The 16,585-nt window shown below is 31.9% G+C and overlaps 1 protein-coding gene across 1 annotated transcript in view; it reads left to right on the forward strand.

Moving 5' to 3' along the window:
• PROS1 (protein S) overlaps positions 1 to 16,585 on the forward strand; it is an 80,104-nt gene that overhangs the window by 41,646 nt on the left and 21,873 nt on the right. The window contains exons 5-10 of the mRNA XM_063105035.1: positions 3,386 to 3,508; positions 3,609 to 3,740; positions 6,556 to 6,681; positions 9,090 to 9,211; positions 11,207 to 11,322; positions 14,135 to 14,324. Of these exons, the coding sequence (XP_062961105.1) occupies positions 3,386 to 3,508; positions 3,609 to 3,740; positions 6,556 to 6,681; positions 9,090 to 9,211; positions 11,207 to 11,322; positions 14,135 to 14,324 (809 nt within the window). The remainder of the gene's footprint in view (positions 1 to 3,385; positions 3,509 to 3,608; positions 3,741 to 6,555; positions 6,682 to 9,089; positions 9,212 to 11,206; positions 11,323 to 14,134; positions 14,325 to 16,585) is intronic.

Raw genomic sequence — 16,585 nt, forward strand, 5'->3', positions numbered from 1 at the left:
CAGTCATTGCTTTTTAATAGTTGTAAATTGGTTGATTGTGGGAGAGAGTGACACTGGGGACTGTCTTTTCTGCCATCTTGATTCTCTCTCATGAAGCCATTTTTTGAAAAATTATGGAATTGATTAAGCTTTAGCTAGGTTGGTTGGTCATTCATTCATTCATTCATTCATCAAACAACAGAAATTTCCTCTGGCTAACTTAAGCAAAGGGATGGAAGTATTGGGAGCATTGGAAGGATGGGAATAACTTGCACAGTTGACTGGGAAGGCTTGACAGGCAGCTGTGCAGGAAACAAGGGACCATTGCAATAACTAGTGAGGGGAGAGAGACCACAACTAAGTAAAAAAACACGAATGGGCATATTATTTAAGATAGTGATAATATGCTGTGACATTTTATAATGAAAATCAACAGGGCGGTATAAGTAAGCTTTACTTTATAATTTTTTATATTCCTCTTTTTCTGTGGTGATATTCCTTTTTCTAAAATCTGCTTTATCTTACATTAATATAGCCAGTCTGGCTTTCTTTTGACTAGTATCTTCATGGTATCTTAATGGATAGAAAACACACACTTATCTGTGTGTTTATATTTCGAGAGGGTTTCTTTTAGGTCTTGCTATTTTATCCAGTCTGACAATCTTTCTTTTTAATTGGAGTGTTAGACTATAGACCATTTATATCTACCCTAACCATTGATATGGTCTTGTTTAAATCTATCGATCCCATCTGTTCTATGTTTTTTTCTTTTTCCCCTGTAATTGTATGGATTATCTGAGTTTCTTTTTGGGGATCAATTTCATTTTATCTTCACTATTTGCTTATTTATTATGCCTCTTAAACTTCTTTTTCTCTTTTCTTTAGGGTTTACAAAGTATATGTTTAACTTTTTATAATCTACAATCAAGTAATATATTATATTGCACATACAGTGCAACAAACTGTGATAAAATTTTATTTCCTTTTTCTATATTTTGTGTTATTTCTGCCTTATATTTTGATATTACAAATCATAAACTCCACAAGAAGAACTTCCTGTAATATTTCTTTAGTGTGTATCTGATGGAGGTGGATTTTCTTAGATATTTTTAATTAATTTTTTTTAATTAAAAAATTTTTTTAATCCAAAAGAAAATCCTGTATTACTTTTATTGGAAGATATTTTCATTGTGTAAAGACTACCATGTTGATAGTATTCTTTCAGTACGTTGAAGATGTCTCTCCATTGTCCACTCACTTGAATAGATTCTAAGAAATCTCTTGTCATTTTCAGCTTTTTTTCCCCTGTGTATTTACAGTGTGTTTTTCTCTGTCTGCTTTTTCTTCTCTTTGTCACTGATTTCCTTCAATTTGAAATTCTGCTTGTGGTTTATTGAGTCATGAATCTGTGAATTTATAGCATTTTTCAAGTTTGGGGAATTTTTTTACCATTAATTCTTCAAAAATGTTTTTCTTTTCCCCAGCTATCTCTTCTTTTCTTCTGGGACTTCAATAATACATATGCTAGGCCATTTGATTTGTTCAACAAGTTACTGATGCTCTAGTTATTTGTTTATTTATTTGGTTGTTTTTGTCTGTTCTTTCTTTATTTTGGATCATTTCTGTGCCTTCAAGTTCACTCTTCTCCTATGTGTAATTTACTTTTAATATCAGTCAGTGTATTTTTCATATATAGTATTTTTCATATCTATACATCTCATTTGGATCTGTTACTCATCTTCTACTTATTTTTTCTTCATCATGCTTGTGTTTACTAGTGGAACATATGGAATGCATTTATAATATAAGGGTACTTCAAAAAGTTTGTGGAAAAAATAAAATGAAAAGATAATATGAATTTTTCCATGAACTTTTTGAATTACCCTCGTAGTTATATTGACTTACTTTTCTACTTGTTCCATCATCTCTTTCATGTCTGGATAAATTTCCATTAATTGGTTTTTCTCTAATTTATAGGTCATTTTCTGCTTCTTTGCATGCTTAGTTTTTTTTAATTGTATACTGGACAGAACAAATGACACTACTCTCAGTATCAGTCAGAAAAAGAATTTGGGACTTCCAATTTGGATTAAGATGGAATAGCACGGACCAGATTTACTTTTCTGCCTTAAATGAGTAGAACTCTGGTCAAATATATGAAGCAACAGTTTTTAGACAGTGGTCAGTAGGCAGTAAAGTAATGTAATTCCTAAGGAAAGGGAAATAAGCAGACAGTTTATGGTGCTGGGTTCTGATTTTTTTTTTTTTTTTTTCTTACAAATGGTGTTTGATTTTGTTCTGGTGCGCAGATAAGTTACTTGGAATAAGTTAAAAACAAATCTTTTGAGCCTTGAGTTTAAGCTCTGTTAGGGCAGACTAGAGTAGCTATTAGGTTAAAACTAATTTAGCTCTTATAATACGGCTATATATACTTGTGAGGATTCGATCTGATGCCCTCTGTACTATGATGTCTCTTCAGTCTGTCCAGTCTAAAATGAACTATTCTTAGCCCTGTATGAGCTCTGGAAATTATACTGTGCAAAGCATTATTCAGCCAAAGACTCTAGGAGATCTTTTCGCAGATCTCTCCCCCATTCCCCTTTTTCTTTCTCTAACATTACAGTACTCTGACTAGCAACATTCTAGTTTGACCTCCCCAAACTCCAGAGTTTGTCTTCTCAACCCAGGGATACCACTGGGTTCTGTTTGAGTTCGTTGGACTGTTGCATAGAAATTATCTCCAGGAAGTAAGATGGTGCAATTGTAGGGATCACCTTGTTTATTACCTTTCGCTTAGGAATCAAAGTATTCTGCTACCTGTTCTCCAATGTTTGAAAACCATTTCACATATGTATTTATTTGTTTGTTTGTTTGTTTGTTTGTTTGTTTTGTGACTGGCCAGTACAGGGATCAAACCTTGGACCTTGGTGTTATTAGCACCATGCTCCAACCAACTGAGCTAACCAGACAGCCCCGATTTCATATCTTTTCACTGGAGTTCAATTAAGGCAGGAGGATAAATCTGGTTTCCATTAGTTTATCCTTGTCCAAATTAGAAGTCCCAATTTCTTTTTTCTATTGATACTGAGGGTAGTATTATTTGTTCTGCCTAACTCATGGATTTTTTTAAGGATCAAATAAGGTAGTATATTTGAAAAAGATCTAAATTACAGTTATAAAATACTGTATATATTTGCAGTGTAAAAGAAGTTTCCTTTTATAAAATAATTATAATGGTTTGCTTAATGGACTCACTTTTTTGTGGAAAAGTGTCATTTGAAGAAAGGAGCTGTAATTGTTTCTCATTGGTTATAAGCTTCATGCACAGGATTTCTATTTGAGGGCACGTAATTTTATTTTACCATGGCATGCGGTAAAAAAATAAATATATGCCTATTTCCCTCAGCCATTCCAGACCAGTGTAATCCTTTGCCATGTGACCAAGATGGATATATGAGCTGCAATGATGGCCAAGCTACATTCACTTGCATTTGTAAACCAGGTTGGCAAGGAGAGAGGTGTGAATTTGGTATGTATAATAAACTCATCTGGTTCATCTGGATTGGATTCCTGAAAAGTTTTTTGAAGTCTATCTTACGTTTTTTAATAATTTCTTTTTCCCTTTTTAGATATAAATGAATGTAAAGATCCTTCAAATGTGAATGGAGGTTGCAGCCAGATTTGTGATAATATACCTGGAAGTTACCGCTGTTCCTGTAAAAGTGGTTTTATTTTGCTTTCAAATAAAAAAGACTGTAAAGGTAAGAGCAAAAAGGTAGAATAAAAAGATATTTACCGTATGAGAACAAAATTCATTTAGAGGAATTTCCCCAGAAAATTTTTGGAAAACTCTCTTGTAAGTGCTAATAGTAAACATACATTTTTATCCATCTTGAAGCTGTGTGATACTATGGGGCTGCCTTTTAGTTTTCGTTACTAACAAGAGTATGTTGTTTTCTCATTGTGTGTGCATGCACATGCATATATGTGTGTTTCAATAAAGAATTTCATTGTAGATCAAAATAATTTCATTATAAACTGAGGTTTCAATATAGGTCTTTACATGCTACAGACTTGCAAAATCATTGTTTATCCTTTCTTTTCAGACATTATAACATTATTTCCTTTATTCCAGTAAGATAAACACCTGTGCAAAGAAATTCACCACAATCCCTAATAACCCCTTCTATTGTATTTTATCTTTTCTTTTTAGAAAATCCCTTTCCGATTTCCAGTATAAACCCTTCATCTTGTACCTCATTTCCTGTTGTGGTTTTGGGAAAAATGAAGATCTGGTTTTCTTTCTCTTTATACATTGAAGAGCACATCATTGGTCATAATTCTTTTTTCTTCTTCAGACTTAAATAATCCCTGTCAGTTGAGCTTTTTAACAAGTCATTTTACTAGTGTATTTCTTTTGTTTTTTATATTTTCCTGTCCCCCAAATTTTGACTTTTTTCTCTCTGTATACTGACCTTTCTTTAGACTGCCTTAACTCCTATAACTAAATCTTCAAATATTCATGGTAAGCATGTGGATAACTAAAAACAAAATTTCCCAGCCTGTAGTTAAGTTTTGCTTTTAGAATCTGGAAACAGTTAACATAGAAGTTTCCTTCCCTCTTCCTCCTCCTCCTCCTCCTTCTTTGTTGGGCTAAGGGGTAAAAAATATTTAGCAAGTTAAAATTTAAAATGTTCTTGTTCAATTCTTTATTTATGTGTTTGGTAAATCTCCAAATTTGATTCTTATTCAAGGAATGGTCTGTTTCTTCCTGTATCATAGTGTTTAGTGTGGTATAGTTTACATGTGACCAGGTATCTTTCTTAGCTGCCTATTTGTAAGTCTGTTAAGATTAGATATTTAGAATAACAGTATTATTTTAATGCCAGTTATAGAAAACTATCATAATTCTTGAAACCATATGCATTCTATAAGCAAGTAGTACCCATTCATATTTCTATATTTAAATGCTTTAATTATTTGTACTTCTAAATAATTATTTGTACTTCTAAAGAATTTGTGACTTATTTTTTATAATTAAAAAATTTTGTATTCAATTTTTATCCATTCAGTTAATACACACATACATATATAAATGATTACAAAAAGTCCTGCTATAAATAAGACTGTCCCTGATGACCAGAGCATATGTTCTTATAGTCTTCATTTACATGGTTCTTTACCCATGATACTTAAGTGATAGAATACAGAACTGTTAGAAGAATATGTATCCAACCATTATAATAGGACCTTTGCCAAGATGTGGATATGCTTGTGATCAACTTGCCAGTAATTGTCTAAAAATAAAAGAATGAAACCTTTCATCAGACATTAGATGTCAGTGTAGAGTCATAAAACCAATGTGCTATAACGTAAACTCATAGGAGTTAAATAATTCTCTGTGATATGCCTCAAAGCCAATAATTTTAGTCGTATGTTTTGCTTTATTTTGAACATATGGATTTTATAGCCCTTTTTTAAAAAAAATATCTTATTTTTAATTAATTAAAGATTCACATAAGTTGTAAGAAATAATGTAGAAAGATCCCATGTACTCTTTACCCAGTTTCCCTTAATGGTAACATTTTACAAAATTGTAATACAATATCACACTCAGGATGTTGACATTAATACAGTCAAACTTTAGAAAAATTCTCTTACCAAAAGAAATTGATTTCATTATTTTTGTGCAAGTTATTTTAAATAATGTCTGAAATTTTGGCTAATTAGTCCGCAGAAAAAAATCTATAAACTTTTTAGAATAGAAAATATATTTTCCATTCTGAATTTGTCTTAATATAGACAGCACAGATTAGAAAAGTTTACGAATAATTACATTTTCATTGAACTCTTCCTGTTACTTGTTTTGTTTTTCTCAAAGGTGCTTATCTAGTAATTAATTGCAATCAATAATATGTCTCCTACTCTACTATGTAACATAATAAACACATCTGAAATTTCTGAAATATTAATTAATTTAGCATTAAAATTTATATTGGATTAACTGCAAATTTATAAATACTTACAGATCTTATTCAATCCCATTTTAAATTTGATTCATTATTTAATATGTTAGGCAACAATAAGAGAGTACAGATTATATATTTGTCCATTTCCAAAGGAACTAGGTAAAACAGATGAGCCACCTCATATTTTTAATATTTGTTTTAATATGGAATGGATCTAATTTTAAGATCATATTTTAGAAACATGAATTTAGTAATACATTTGAAGAAAATTAAGAATATAGTTGAACTCTTCTTCCATTTATTTTCGTACTGTAACCTGGTAGATATGAAAATATCTAAAGCCCTTTCCTTCTTTTCTATAACTGTAAAGGAACATGACAAATATCAATCAAATTTCCTATGCATTTGTATAAAGAAATCATACTAAGAGAACTAAAATATGATGATAGATGTAATATTTTGTTGTTCCAAGGCCACTCTGTTGTCTCATTACACACATTAAACTAGATCCAGTAAACACAATTCAAGGATTCATTGCTAGGGTCTTCTGGTATGGGAAAAATGTGTTGTTGTTGTTGTTGTTTTAATATGTTTGTTTTATTTGTAGATGTGGATGAATGTTCTATAAAGCCAAGCATTTGTGGCACAGCTGTATGCAAGAACATCCCAGGAGGCTTTGAATGTGAATGCTCTGAAGGCTACAGATACAATCCCAAATCAAAGTCTTGTGAAGGTAGAATAGTGGTAATATCATTGCTGATGGTGGAGTGGGTGGGTTTGAACTCTGAGTTGATTTTTAAAAGCATAGGTTTTGTTTGACATCAAAATCAGACTTTTTACTCCATTATATTGCTTGGTCATTTAGGTAATCTTTGGCTTCTTTCCATGGAAAAAGTATGCAAGACACATGGTCTTTACGTTTAGTGTAATGCATTCCAGTTGGTCCTTTAAGCTATGTATGAAACGGAGACCTCCATGTGTGATAAAAGCAAGAAAAACATATTTTTACATCATTTAAATAATATTTAAAGATAAAGAGAATTTCATTCTGGAAGGAAAAACACATATATACAAAAAAAAAAAAAGACACAAGCTTAAAAATCATGCACCTGAAACAATAAGTCTGCTTAAAAAGCTTAGGTTCTATTGCAAGCTTTTCAATGATTTTCTGTGAATATATAAGAAAGTCATTTAATCCAAAATGAGAAATGACATAGTTCTGTTATGTCATCATAACTAATGATAACAGAGTTCTGGAAACTTAAGAAATATTGATTAGTAATGTTAGTGCCTGTGAAACTGGTATGGCTCCTTAGGGGTGTCATTACTCCATTTGGCCATGGTGGTGCTGCCATGTTTGACTCAGGCAGCTTAAACACATTAGAACTTTGTTTCTTTCATCATGACACATACAAATTATCTCACATCCTTATTTAAATTTTAAAAATTTTAAAATTAGTCTAGTACTATGGCTAAATCAATAATACTTTTTCTTCTCAGGCAAGATATATACTTATATAACATATGTGCCCTTTTAACCATTTTTAAGTGTACAATTCAGTGGCATTAATTACATTCACACTCATGTGCAGTCATCACTACTGTCTGTTTCCAAAAGCTTTTCATCATCCCAAACAAAAACTCTGTCACCATTAAGCAGTATTTCCTCTCCTGTTAACCTCTAATCTACTTTTCTGTCTCTATGAATTTGCCTAAATCGTAAATGATTTTAGAATAGTTTTTTTCAAGTAAATATACTCCTCTTGAGATTTTGATGTCTTACCTCCTCGTACACTCAATAAAAATATTCCCCCCAGCACACATGCTATTTCTATTCTCCCACCACTCCAGATAGAAACCCTGGGCATTTGGAGATTTATCATTAGCCAACTTTATCACCTATATATTGTAGTTTTATTCTATGAATGAAAGATTTTTTTTTAAAAGATTTATATATGATTATACACACACACACACACACACACACACACACACACACACACACACACGAGGGTGCTTCAAAAGTTTGTGGAAAAATAGAATTAAAAGATAACACAAGGGCTGGCCGGTGGCTCATTTGAGAGAATGTGGTGCCACTAACACCAAGGTCAAAGGTTCAAATCCCCTTACCTGCCAGCTGCCAAAAAAATAAATAAATAAAGATGGCAACAAAATTTTTTTTAAAAAAAGGGTAATACAAATCTTTCCATGAACATTTTGAAGACCTTGTGTATATCTAAATTTAATTCTATATCATGCAATTTTAATGCTATGGAGGGATCACTAATTTGGGGGAACTATTTTAAAGCATTTTGAGAACATATATGTCACACTAGTACTTGTGAATTTAGGAATTTTCAAAGATCACAGAGTGCATTCAATGACAATGTCAAGGATCGTATGTAGCTCTGAAGTGCACTTTAGCTTAAGCATATTATTACAAATATTCAAGAACGATTTTATCAAAATATGGTGTAGGAACAAGGACCATATAGAAGATTTCATAATATGGGAGGAAATATCACAGTGTGATTTTTTTTTTAAAGATATGAAGAAATAAAAGATATCTATTTAAATTTTTTGCCACTATTGATTATTGTGTTATGAAAAGCCAAATGTTCTTGATATTGTCATTTCATCCCCAGTTGCATTGACCTTCAGTGAGAGGGGTCTTTTCTTCCTTTCCCTTCCCCATCTTTCCTTTTCTTTCCTTCCTACCTTCTCCTCACCTCCCCTTTCCCTTCCCATTTTCGTCCCTTTCCTTTTCTTCAAAGCAAAGAATTGGGAAATGATCTCAATGAAATTCATATAATCAGAAATTCCAGTTAAGTTGAATTCTCTCTTTTTTCCTTCATATTAAAAATCAGAAAATTAATATCATGGTTATACTTTTATTAATTATTACTTACTGTGAGCTGTAAATTAAATTTGTTTCAAGTATATGAATAAATAAGAGTTACCCTGTAACACATCTAAATTTCCATGTCATCTGTTTGTTTAAATGTGACTTGATATCATAGGAATTTCTTTCCCTAAGGATTTATTATCATTGATTATCTCATAGTAAAATCAGAATACTCTTCTGCCTATTGGATTGAACATTTAGGAGATATTAAGTTTTATGTTCTTTTTTTACTCCAGATGTAGATGAATGCTCTGAAAACATGTGTGCTCAACTTTGTGTCAATTATCCTGGAGGTTACTCTTGTTATTGTGATGGGAAGAAAGGATTCAAACTTGCCCAAGATCAGAAGAGTTGTGAGGTAAACAGTTCACAATAGTAAACTTCTCATCTCATTTCTAAAATGAGAGCTCCTGGTACTTATTTCCACATAGCTGAGGTAAGTCAGGAAAATACAGATGTCCTACAATAATTGCTATAATTCTAAGCAGGCCATGAGTCATAATGTATTTACTAACTATATTCATGTGAGTAGTAAACATTGGGGATAATTAGTGGCTGGGTTAAAAGAAAAAAAAGGCTCCGGGGTCACAATTTACAGAGTACTCACCTATAGACTGTACATTTACAAAGTACAAAGTGTATGCTTACTTAAGAAACCAAAAAAAGCTGAGGTTAATACTCCTCTTTTTTTTTTTTTTTTTTTTTTTAATTTTATTTTGTCGATATACATTGTAGCTGATTAATGCTCCCCATCACCAAAACCTCCCTCCCTTCTCCCTCCCCCCTCCCCCCCAACAATGTCCTTTCTGTTTGCTTGTTGTAATACTCCTCTTTGTGAAAAAAATCTTTCATAGATACTTTAGTGAAAACATTTTACAGTGTCTACTTTTTTGTGTCCTACTATGACAAAGGTGATCATGCCTTCAGCACATAGTTCTTGTAAGAGCGCTTATAAACTTTCAGGTGGAAACAACTTTGTTGGAATAATGTTTAGTGGGGTTTAAATATATCAAAATTCAGAGAGATCAACTTTGTAAATCTGTCTCTCGAACTTTCTTTTAGTTACTCAGATTTAGTGCATATTTGACTCAGGAATTGAATGTTGGGGGTGGGTTTTAGTTTCCCTTCACTAAAATAAACAGGTCAACATGAAGCTCTTTTATTTTTCTAAATAAGGATCATGTGTTCCTTCACATGATCTTTCCAACTCTTGTGTCTTTCTTTTTCAACAAGTGAAATTATAAATGATTATGAGGCAGACCATAAAAATAATTCCTAAATAATGATTTAACTATGTGTATACACATACCTCTACATCTGTTACCAAGACAAAGCTGTGTATGTCAAGAAAAAAATGTAACATTCGGTATTATGCTACCTGCTTGGTAAAGAGGTAAAGTAAGCTAGTTGGCATATACATATGGGAGTTTTTAGTATTTGTTTGTTTATTATTTATTTAGCTTAAGCTTTTTGCTGAAGTATGTATGCACAGAAATGTACAATTTTGGTGATGCTTAATTGAAACGCCATACTGTGTGAATGTCTATTCTGTAATTTATTTCCTTATTATATCACTGTTTTTTTATAGCTACATATCAATATATAGCCTTGGAATAGATTTATTGAAGTTCTAAGTGGAAATGAAAATGTTATTTCTGGGCTTATATTTAATAAAGTGTTATTTATGTACACCATTCCCTTCAAAATACCCATATATGTGCCCAAGAACTTATCCCTAAAAAGCTTTCCCTTTTAATATTTGTTTTCACTCTTAGAAAAAAAAATTGATACCAGATGTGATGACTCTAAATCACTTTCTTGTAAATTCCTTGGGGACTAAGATGTTATTTATTCCCTCCACGTTTTCCAGTATTCCCTTTACTATCTAGATAGCACATTCTTTCTCAGAAAACTTTTGCTTAATAAATGAATGGGTGAATGAATTAGGTACTGTTTATTGGTACATTAATACGTCTACCTATTTCTGATTCCAAATAAAATTAATTTTCAGATATATTTCATAGAAGTTATTATACCTGATAATTGAGATACATGTTGGTACTTGAAGAAAAAAGTTGTGTTTAGGAATGAGATTTGCAAAGGAAATATTAAAGATAAAAATCTAAAGCCATACACATTGAACGAGACTTTAAAACACGTGTATTCATGGAGGTAGTACTGATGGACTATGCAAGGAAGTGAAAGATATTGCTTTATTATTACCAAAGGTATTCTTTATTTTAGTGTTTCACAGAGCATACACTGGGAACCAGAGAAAAGATGCACACCCTGACACAAACACCAAGCAATAACCTATGCTTTTTGTTCGTTTGTTTTGTTTCTTTTTTTCCAGGCGGTTCCAGTGTGCCTTCCTTTGAACCTTGACAAAAATTATGAATTACTTTACTTGGCAGAGCAGTTTGTAGGGGTTGTTTTATATTTAAAATTTCGATTGCCAGCAGTCACCAGGTGAGCAACCAATATCAATGATAATTTCTAGAGGTTAAGAAGGTAAGAAAAGTGACTGAAAAAATTTGAAATGCATGAAATTGTACTATAAAACAGGTAATCTAGGTGTATGATCAATCAGATGATTTGGGGAGCCCTAAAGTTAATTCACTCCTTCACACATGTAATTTTCATGCTAGAAACTTTTCAGGATATTCTAGGCTGACTTTCCACAATGATCATTTAACCTTATTTCATCCTTCTTCCTTTTCTGAAAGTGAACACATGCTTACCAAGAAGCTGGGAAAGTAGATTTAATGTACCTGTGAAATTGTCACTGTTCTGTATAAATGTTATAAAACTAAGTACTGTAATGAGAAAATACTCAAAGTATTGCTTTCAGAATATCGTTATATTCAAAATTAAGGAAAATTTATAAGATGCTTAAGTGGTATTTTAAGGAAATGCATTACATGATTTTACTTGGCTGTCTGAATGCTTTATCTGTAATTCCTATAGTTAAATTGACTTTAGGGAGGGAGCAGTTGCTTATGTTTTTGGGTCATGATTTTACTTTATCAAATTTTCTCAGAGCTGTACATTGTTGGAGCTAGAATAAAGAAACTGGAATTTTATTGGGATAATGGGAGGAAAACAGAGACTCATTATAGAGTCTAAATTTTAAAATATTTTAATTAAATAAGCATGCATTCTTAGAATTTAATTTGTTAGATATACGAGTGAATATATTCACTAAATAAGTCAACTAAATTCACAGAAATATTATCATTAAGGAACATGGAAAGTTATTCTGATTCACTTATGTAATTGTGTTCCTTCAACACTCCATATCCCCCAATACCTAATCTTCCCCTTTAACATCTCAGAGCAAATAATATATTCTGGTGATATAGATTGGAGATAACCCTTCTTTCTATGAGAAAAAGTTAATTATAATATACCTTCAGACACTTTCAGGACTATTTATTTCACACAGACAATTCACAACAGTTTGATCCCTAACATTGGATCAGAATTAACCAAATAACTAGTTTTTTTTTAGTATTTGTTTGTTTATTATTTATTTGGCTTAAGCTTTTTACTGAAGTATGTAGGCACAGAAATGTACATGTATAGTAAATGTACAGCTTGATGAATTTTTATAAATTGCCACCCTTGTAACCAACACAAAGAACAGCTAGTGATTTTTCTTTCTTTTTTTTTTTTTGCAAATTCCTTCATTTCAATTTCGCATTATCACATACTTCCCCTACCCAAATGTTAACAAAGTCTCTATTTTTTCCACTCTATGATACTTCTGAAAAAGAATGAATTGTTCCCCAATGTAATGAATCAGTATGCTGATAATGTATTCCAGAAACAAAATATGCAGAACGCAGCTCTTTGAAATACCATTTTAGCATGATTTTACAAAGGAAAGGAAATTATCTCCATAACAGGATCAACTTCTGGAAGATCCTGAGCATATACAGATTTGGGTTTTGGCAAGATAATACATGCATCACATCAGCAAAGTACTCAGATAATTATGAAAGAGGAAAGTCCTTATTCTAAGCAAAATGGTTCTTTTTTATATTATCTGAGTTTAGTAAATTTTTGCTACATTATTATTCATCCAACATACTTTATTCCATATTTTATCTCTTTCAAATATTTTCTTGGATTTCTAAAGATGAAAAAATTTATTCTATCACCTTTTATTTGCTCCATTTGTAGGAGATCTGTTCCCCATTGCAAAGGGTGCCTCTATTGCTATTACTATTAAATGTTGGGATAAAGATGTGGGACTTCTTTTTGACTTATTTAGCAATTATCTGAAGTCCTGACTCTTTGACTGAAATTACCTTTATATTAACTTTACTCAGATGACTAATAGTTATAAACCTATTTTTCCTTTTTCATGTTTGTCTTTTTTCAGTCATTTTGGTTTGCTGGTCCCTTGGAAACTTTAATGGTTATTCTCATTAAGGTGTTCTAAGAGCAATGTATCAACACATGTTATTTTAAATCCAGTATCCCTGAGATTTTTTGTCCCCTGTAACAGCTACATGTATGTCTAGAGTGTTAATAGCAACAGGCATTGCCAGACTCAGATACCCCTAAACACATGGCCAGACTATATCTTTAACGCTTTCCTTCCATGTACTCTACTGCAGTGATTTATGCAACTAGGGTTTTTGGAAAGCTTTTGAAATCAACCTAACAGATACATTTTAAAGTTTTTGATTTTACCTTCCTTACCGCACATGAAGACTTAATTGTGTTTGCAGTTATCCAGATGCTATCTTGTAGTTCTCTGTGAGTGATTCCTTCCTGACATATGTGAAATCATAAGGAAAATATGCCTTTTGATGGATAAACCAATCATGAAATATAACATCTTTTACTAATCACTTATGGATATAGAAAAAAAATCCACATATCTTAATGTCAGATTATACAGTGTATAAAAGGTTCCAGGAGAGATACAGCATGCCTAATATTTATAGGTATGTATTAACTTCAAGATTTGAAAGATGCCTTTAAAACATATGCCAAAAAAAAGATGAAAAATTACTAAAGCATCTGTTTACTGGGAAAAAGACTCCAAGAATAAGCAAGAAAATACAACACAATAACTTGATTTTAAACACACATAGAGGCAGAGATAATACATGAGCAGTTTAATTCTGCCCTTCTCTTTTATTCATTCCTGGGAATAAAATAAATAGTTGGCTTTTACAACACTCTTTTCTAGTACAAAAATAAATAATAATACATTGAGCCTTCCATACTTCTCACTATTAAGGCTTTCTCTTTGTCCATTGTTTAGATTTTCAGCTCATTTTGATTTCCGGACATATGATTCAGAAGGTGTTATACTGTATGCAGAATCTCTCGATCATTCAGCTTGGTTCCTGATTGCACTTCGTGATGGAAAGATTGAAATTCAGTTTAAGAATGAATATACAACTAAAATCATAACTGGAGGCAAAGTTATTAATAATGGTGTATGGCATATGGTATGTTTTGAAGATTTCATAAAGATTTTCCCACTTTGATGCAGTTTGTATAAAATCATAATTTATTTTTATAGTGGTATCAAGCCAAAATGGGTTTGGATATATCTGATGTTATATGAAATATATTCTACATATTGTAAACCCTTGAAACAAGTGGAGAAATTATACCCTCACTTAATATATTTAGGATTTCCCATAACTTTGTTTTCAGTTATTTTCTTGGGCTATTATGTCTTCAACTTTTTACCTTTGTTTAATGTCTGTCATTGGGTGAACAATAGTGTCTCTCCTTGTAGGTCAGGGATTATTAGCAGGCATAACAGGTTATGCAACGATTCCACTGATCAAGGAAAACTACCCTTAATTGCCACCAATATTTTTTTAAATTAAGGAGAAATACATATAGCAACAAAATCAAAAAGTAATTTGATTTTAAATATAAGCATGTATTATGGCTCAATAATAAATTGCACTGTTTCAAAAAAATTTAGTTAGCATGCAATTTCAAATAAATAAATACTTTAGGGTAAGCATTTTAATAGACAAAAGTATTAATTTAAATTAAATAATCAATTTTTAAAAAGTAATCAATTGTGTACAAATAGTATACAAGTGGATATTAATCAGAGTGATTAGAAACCAGCATTTTTATATAATCGTAAAAATAGTCTATTTTGATAATGGAAAATAGCACTTTAATCAACTGGGTTTAAATAGGACTTTTCTTGGAGACGGGATTATTGCTAGTCAATAGTGGAAAGAAGTCTTTTCTGCAGTGGAGTCATTGCTAGTTTCAGCAGAGGATAGCTGAGAGATCAGCTGCACATTAGAATGTGGTACCCAAAAGAGACACCTTCTATGCCTACTAAAGCTGGCAAGAGGTCTTTGTTGAAAAGCCATATGAGGTCATCACTAAATTATTTCATTCCTTTATTTACCCATTCATGCACTCATTTAATCAATAAGCTTTTAGTGAGCATTTTTAAAGGGCTCAGTTCCTGAGTTCAAGGTGCTAGATCTATAGCAAGAGATTTTCCTTGCTCTTGAGCTTAATACTTTGCTGCTTTATGTACTAATACCATGTAATGTGAAATATGTTACAGTAGAGATATTTAAAAGCACAGTTGGGGCACAGATGTGGTTCACCAAAAATGTGGATGGGGTGGAGGTGTATTTGTCCTTTGGCAATTGTAGATTTTAGGCTCCTAACTCTAAAAAAATAGTGTCTACTCAGTACCAGATGCAACTCTCTGAGAAATTCTAAAATTCTAAAATTCTCTGGTTTCTTCTGTTGCTCTCATTAGTGTAACTTTGCTACTACATCTTTCCTACTACATCTATATCTGAGATATTTGATATACAGCTATTTCCCCAATGTGCTGAAGAACACATTTTACTGGCTAATATTCCCAAATCATCTACTTATAAAATCACTTTTTTGGAAAAAGAGCAAAAGTAGAATTTTTATCCAAAAAACTAATTTGAATAGATTAGCTGTTTTAACGAGAATTTAGCTTAGTTTCTAGGTACTATATAATATGTATAAAGAAGGTATATTTTTACCTGTGAGACTAACATTATGGGCTGCAGATAGTGTTTACTAAAGAGCTGTTTCTGAGTGATATTTTAACAGTATAAGTACATAAAGGTAGGAGTCTGGGCTGGCTGGAAGGCAGCTGTTAAGTTCCTTATGTTTTGTGTCCTGTGTTTATGATACTTATTTATTTTTTATTTTTTTATTTTTATTTTTTTTAAGTTTCATTTTATTTTATTTTATTTTTATTTTTATTTTTAATTTTATTTTTTTATTTTTTTAAATTTTATTTTGTCAATATACATTGTGGCTGATTACTGCTCCCCATCACCAAAACCTCCCTCCCTTCTCCCCCCCCCCCCCGCCCCAACAATGTCCTTTCGGTTTGCTTGTCGTATCAACTTCAAGTAATTGTGGTTGTTATATCTTCTTCCCCCCCCCCCCGGTTTTGAGTGTATGTGTGTGTGTGTGTGTGTGTGTGAATTTATATATTAATTTTTAGCTCCCACCAATAAGTGAGAACATGTGGTATTTCTCTTTCTGTGCCTGACTTGTTTCACTTAATATAATTCTCTCTAGGTCCATCCATGTTGTTGCAAATGGCAGTATTTCATTCGTTTTTATAGCTGAGTAGTATTCCATTGTGTAGATGTACCACATTTTCCGTATCCACTCATCTGATGAGGGACATTTGGGCTGGTTCCAACTCTTGGCTATTGTAAAGAGT

The sequence above is a fragment of the Cynocephalus volans genome, chromosome 1 (assembly GCF_027409185.1).
Source record: "Cynocephalus volans isolate mCynVol1 chromosome 1, mCynVol1.pri, whole genome shotgun sequence".
Classification (NCBI taxonomy): Eukaryota; Metazoa; Chordata; class Mammalia; order Dermoptera; family Cynocephalidae; genus Cynocephalus; species Cynocephalus volans.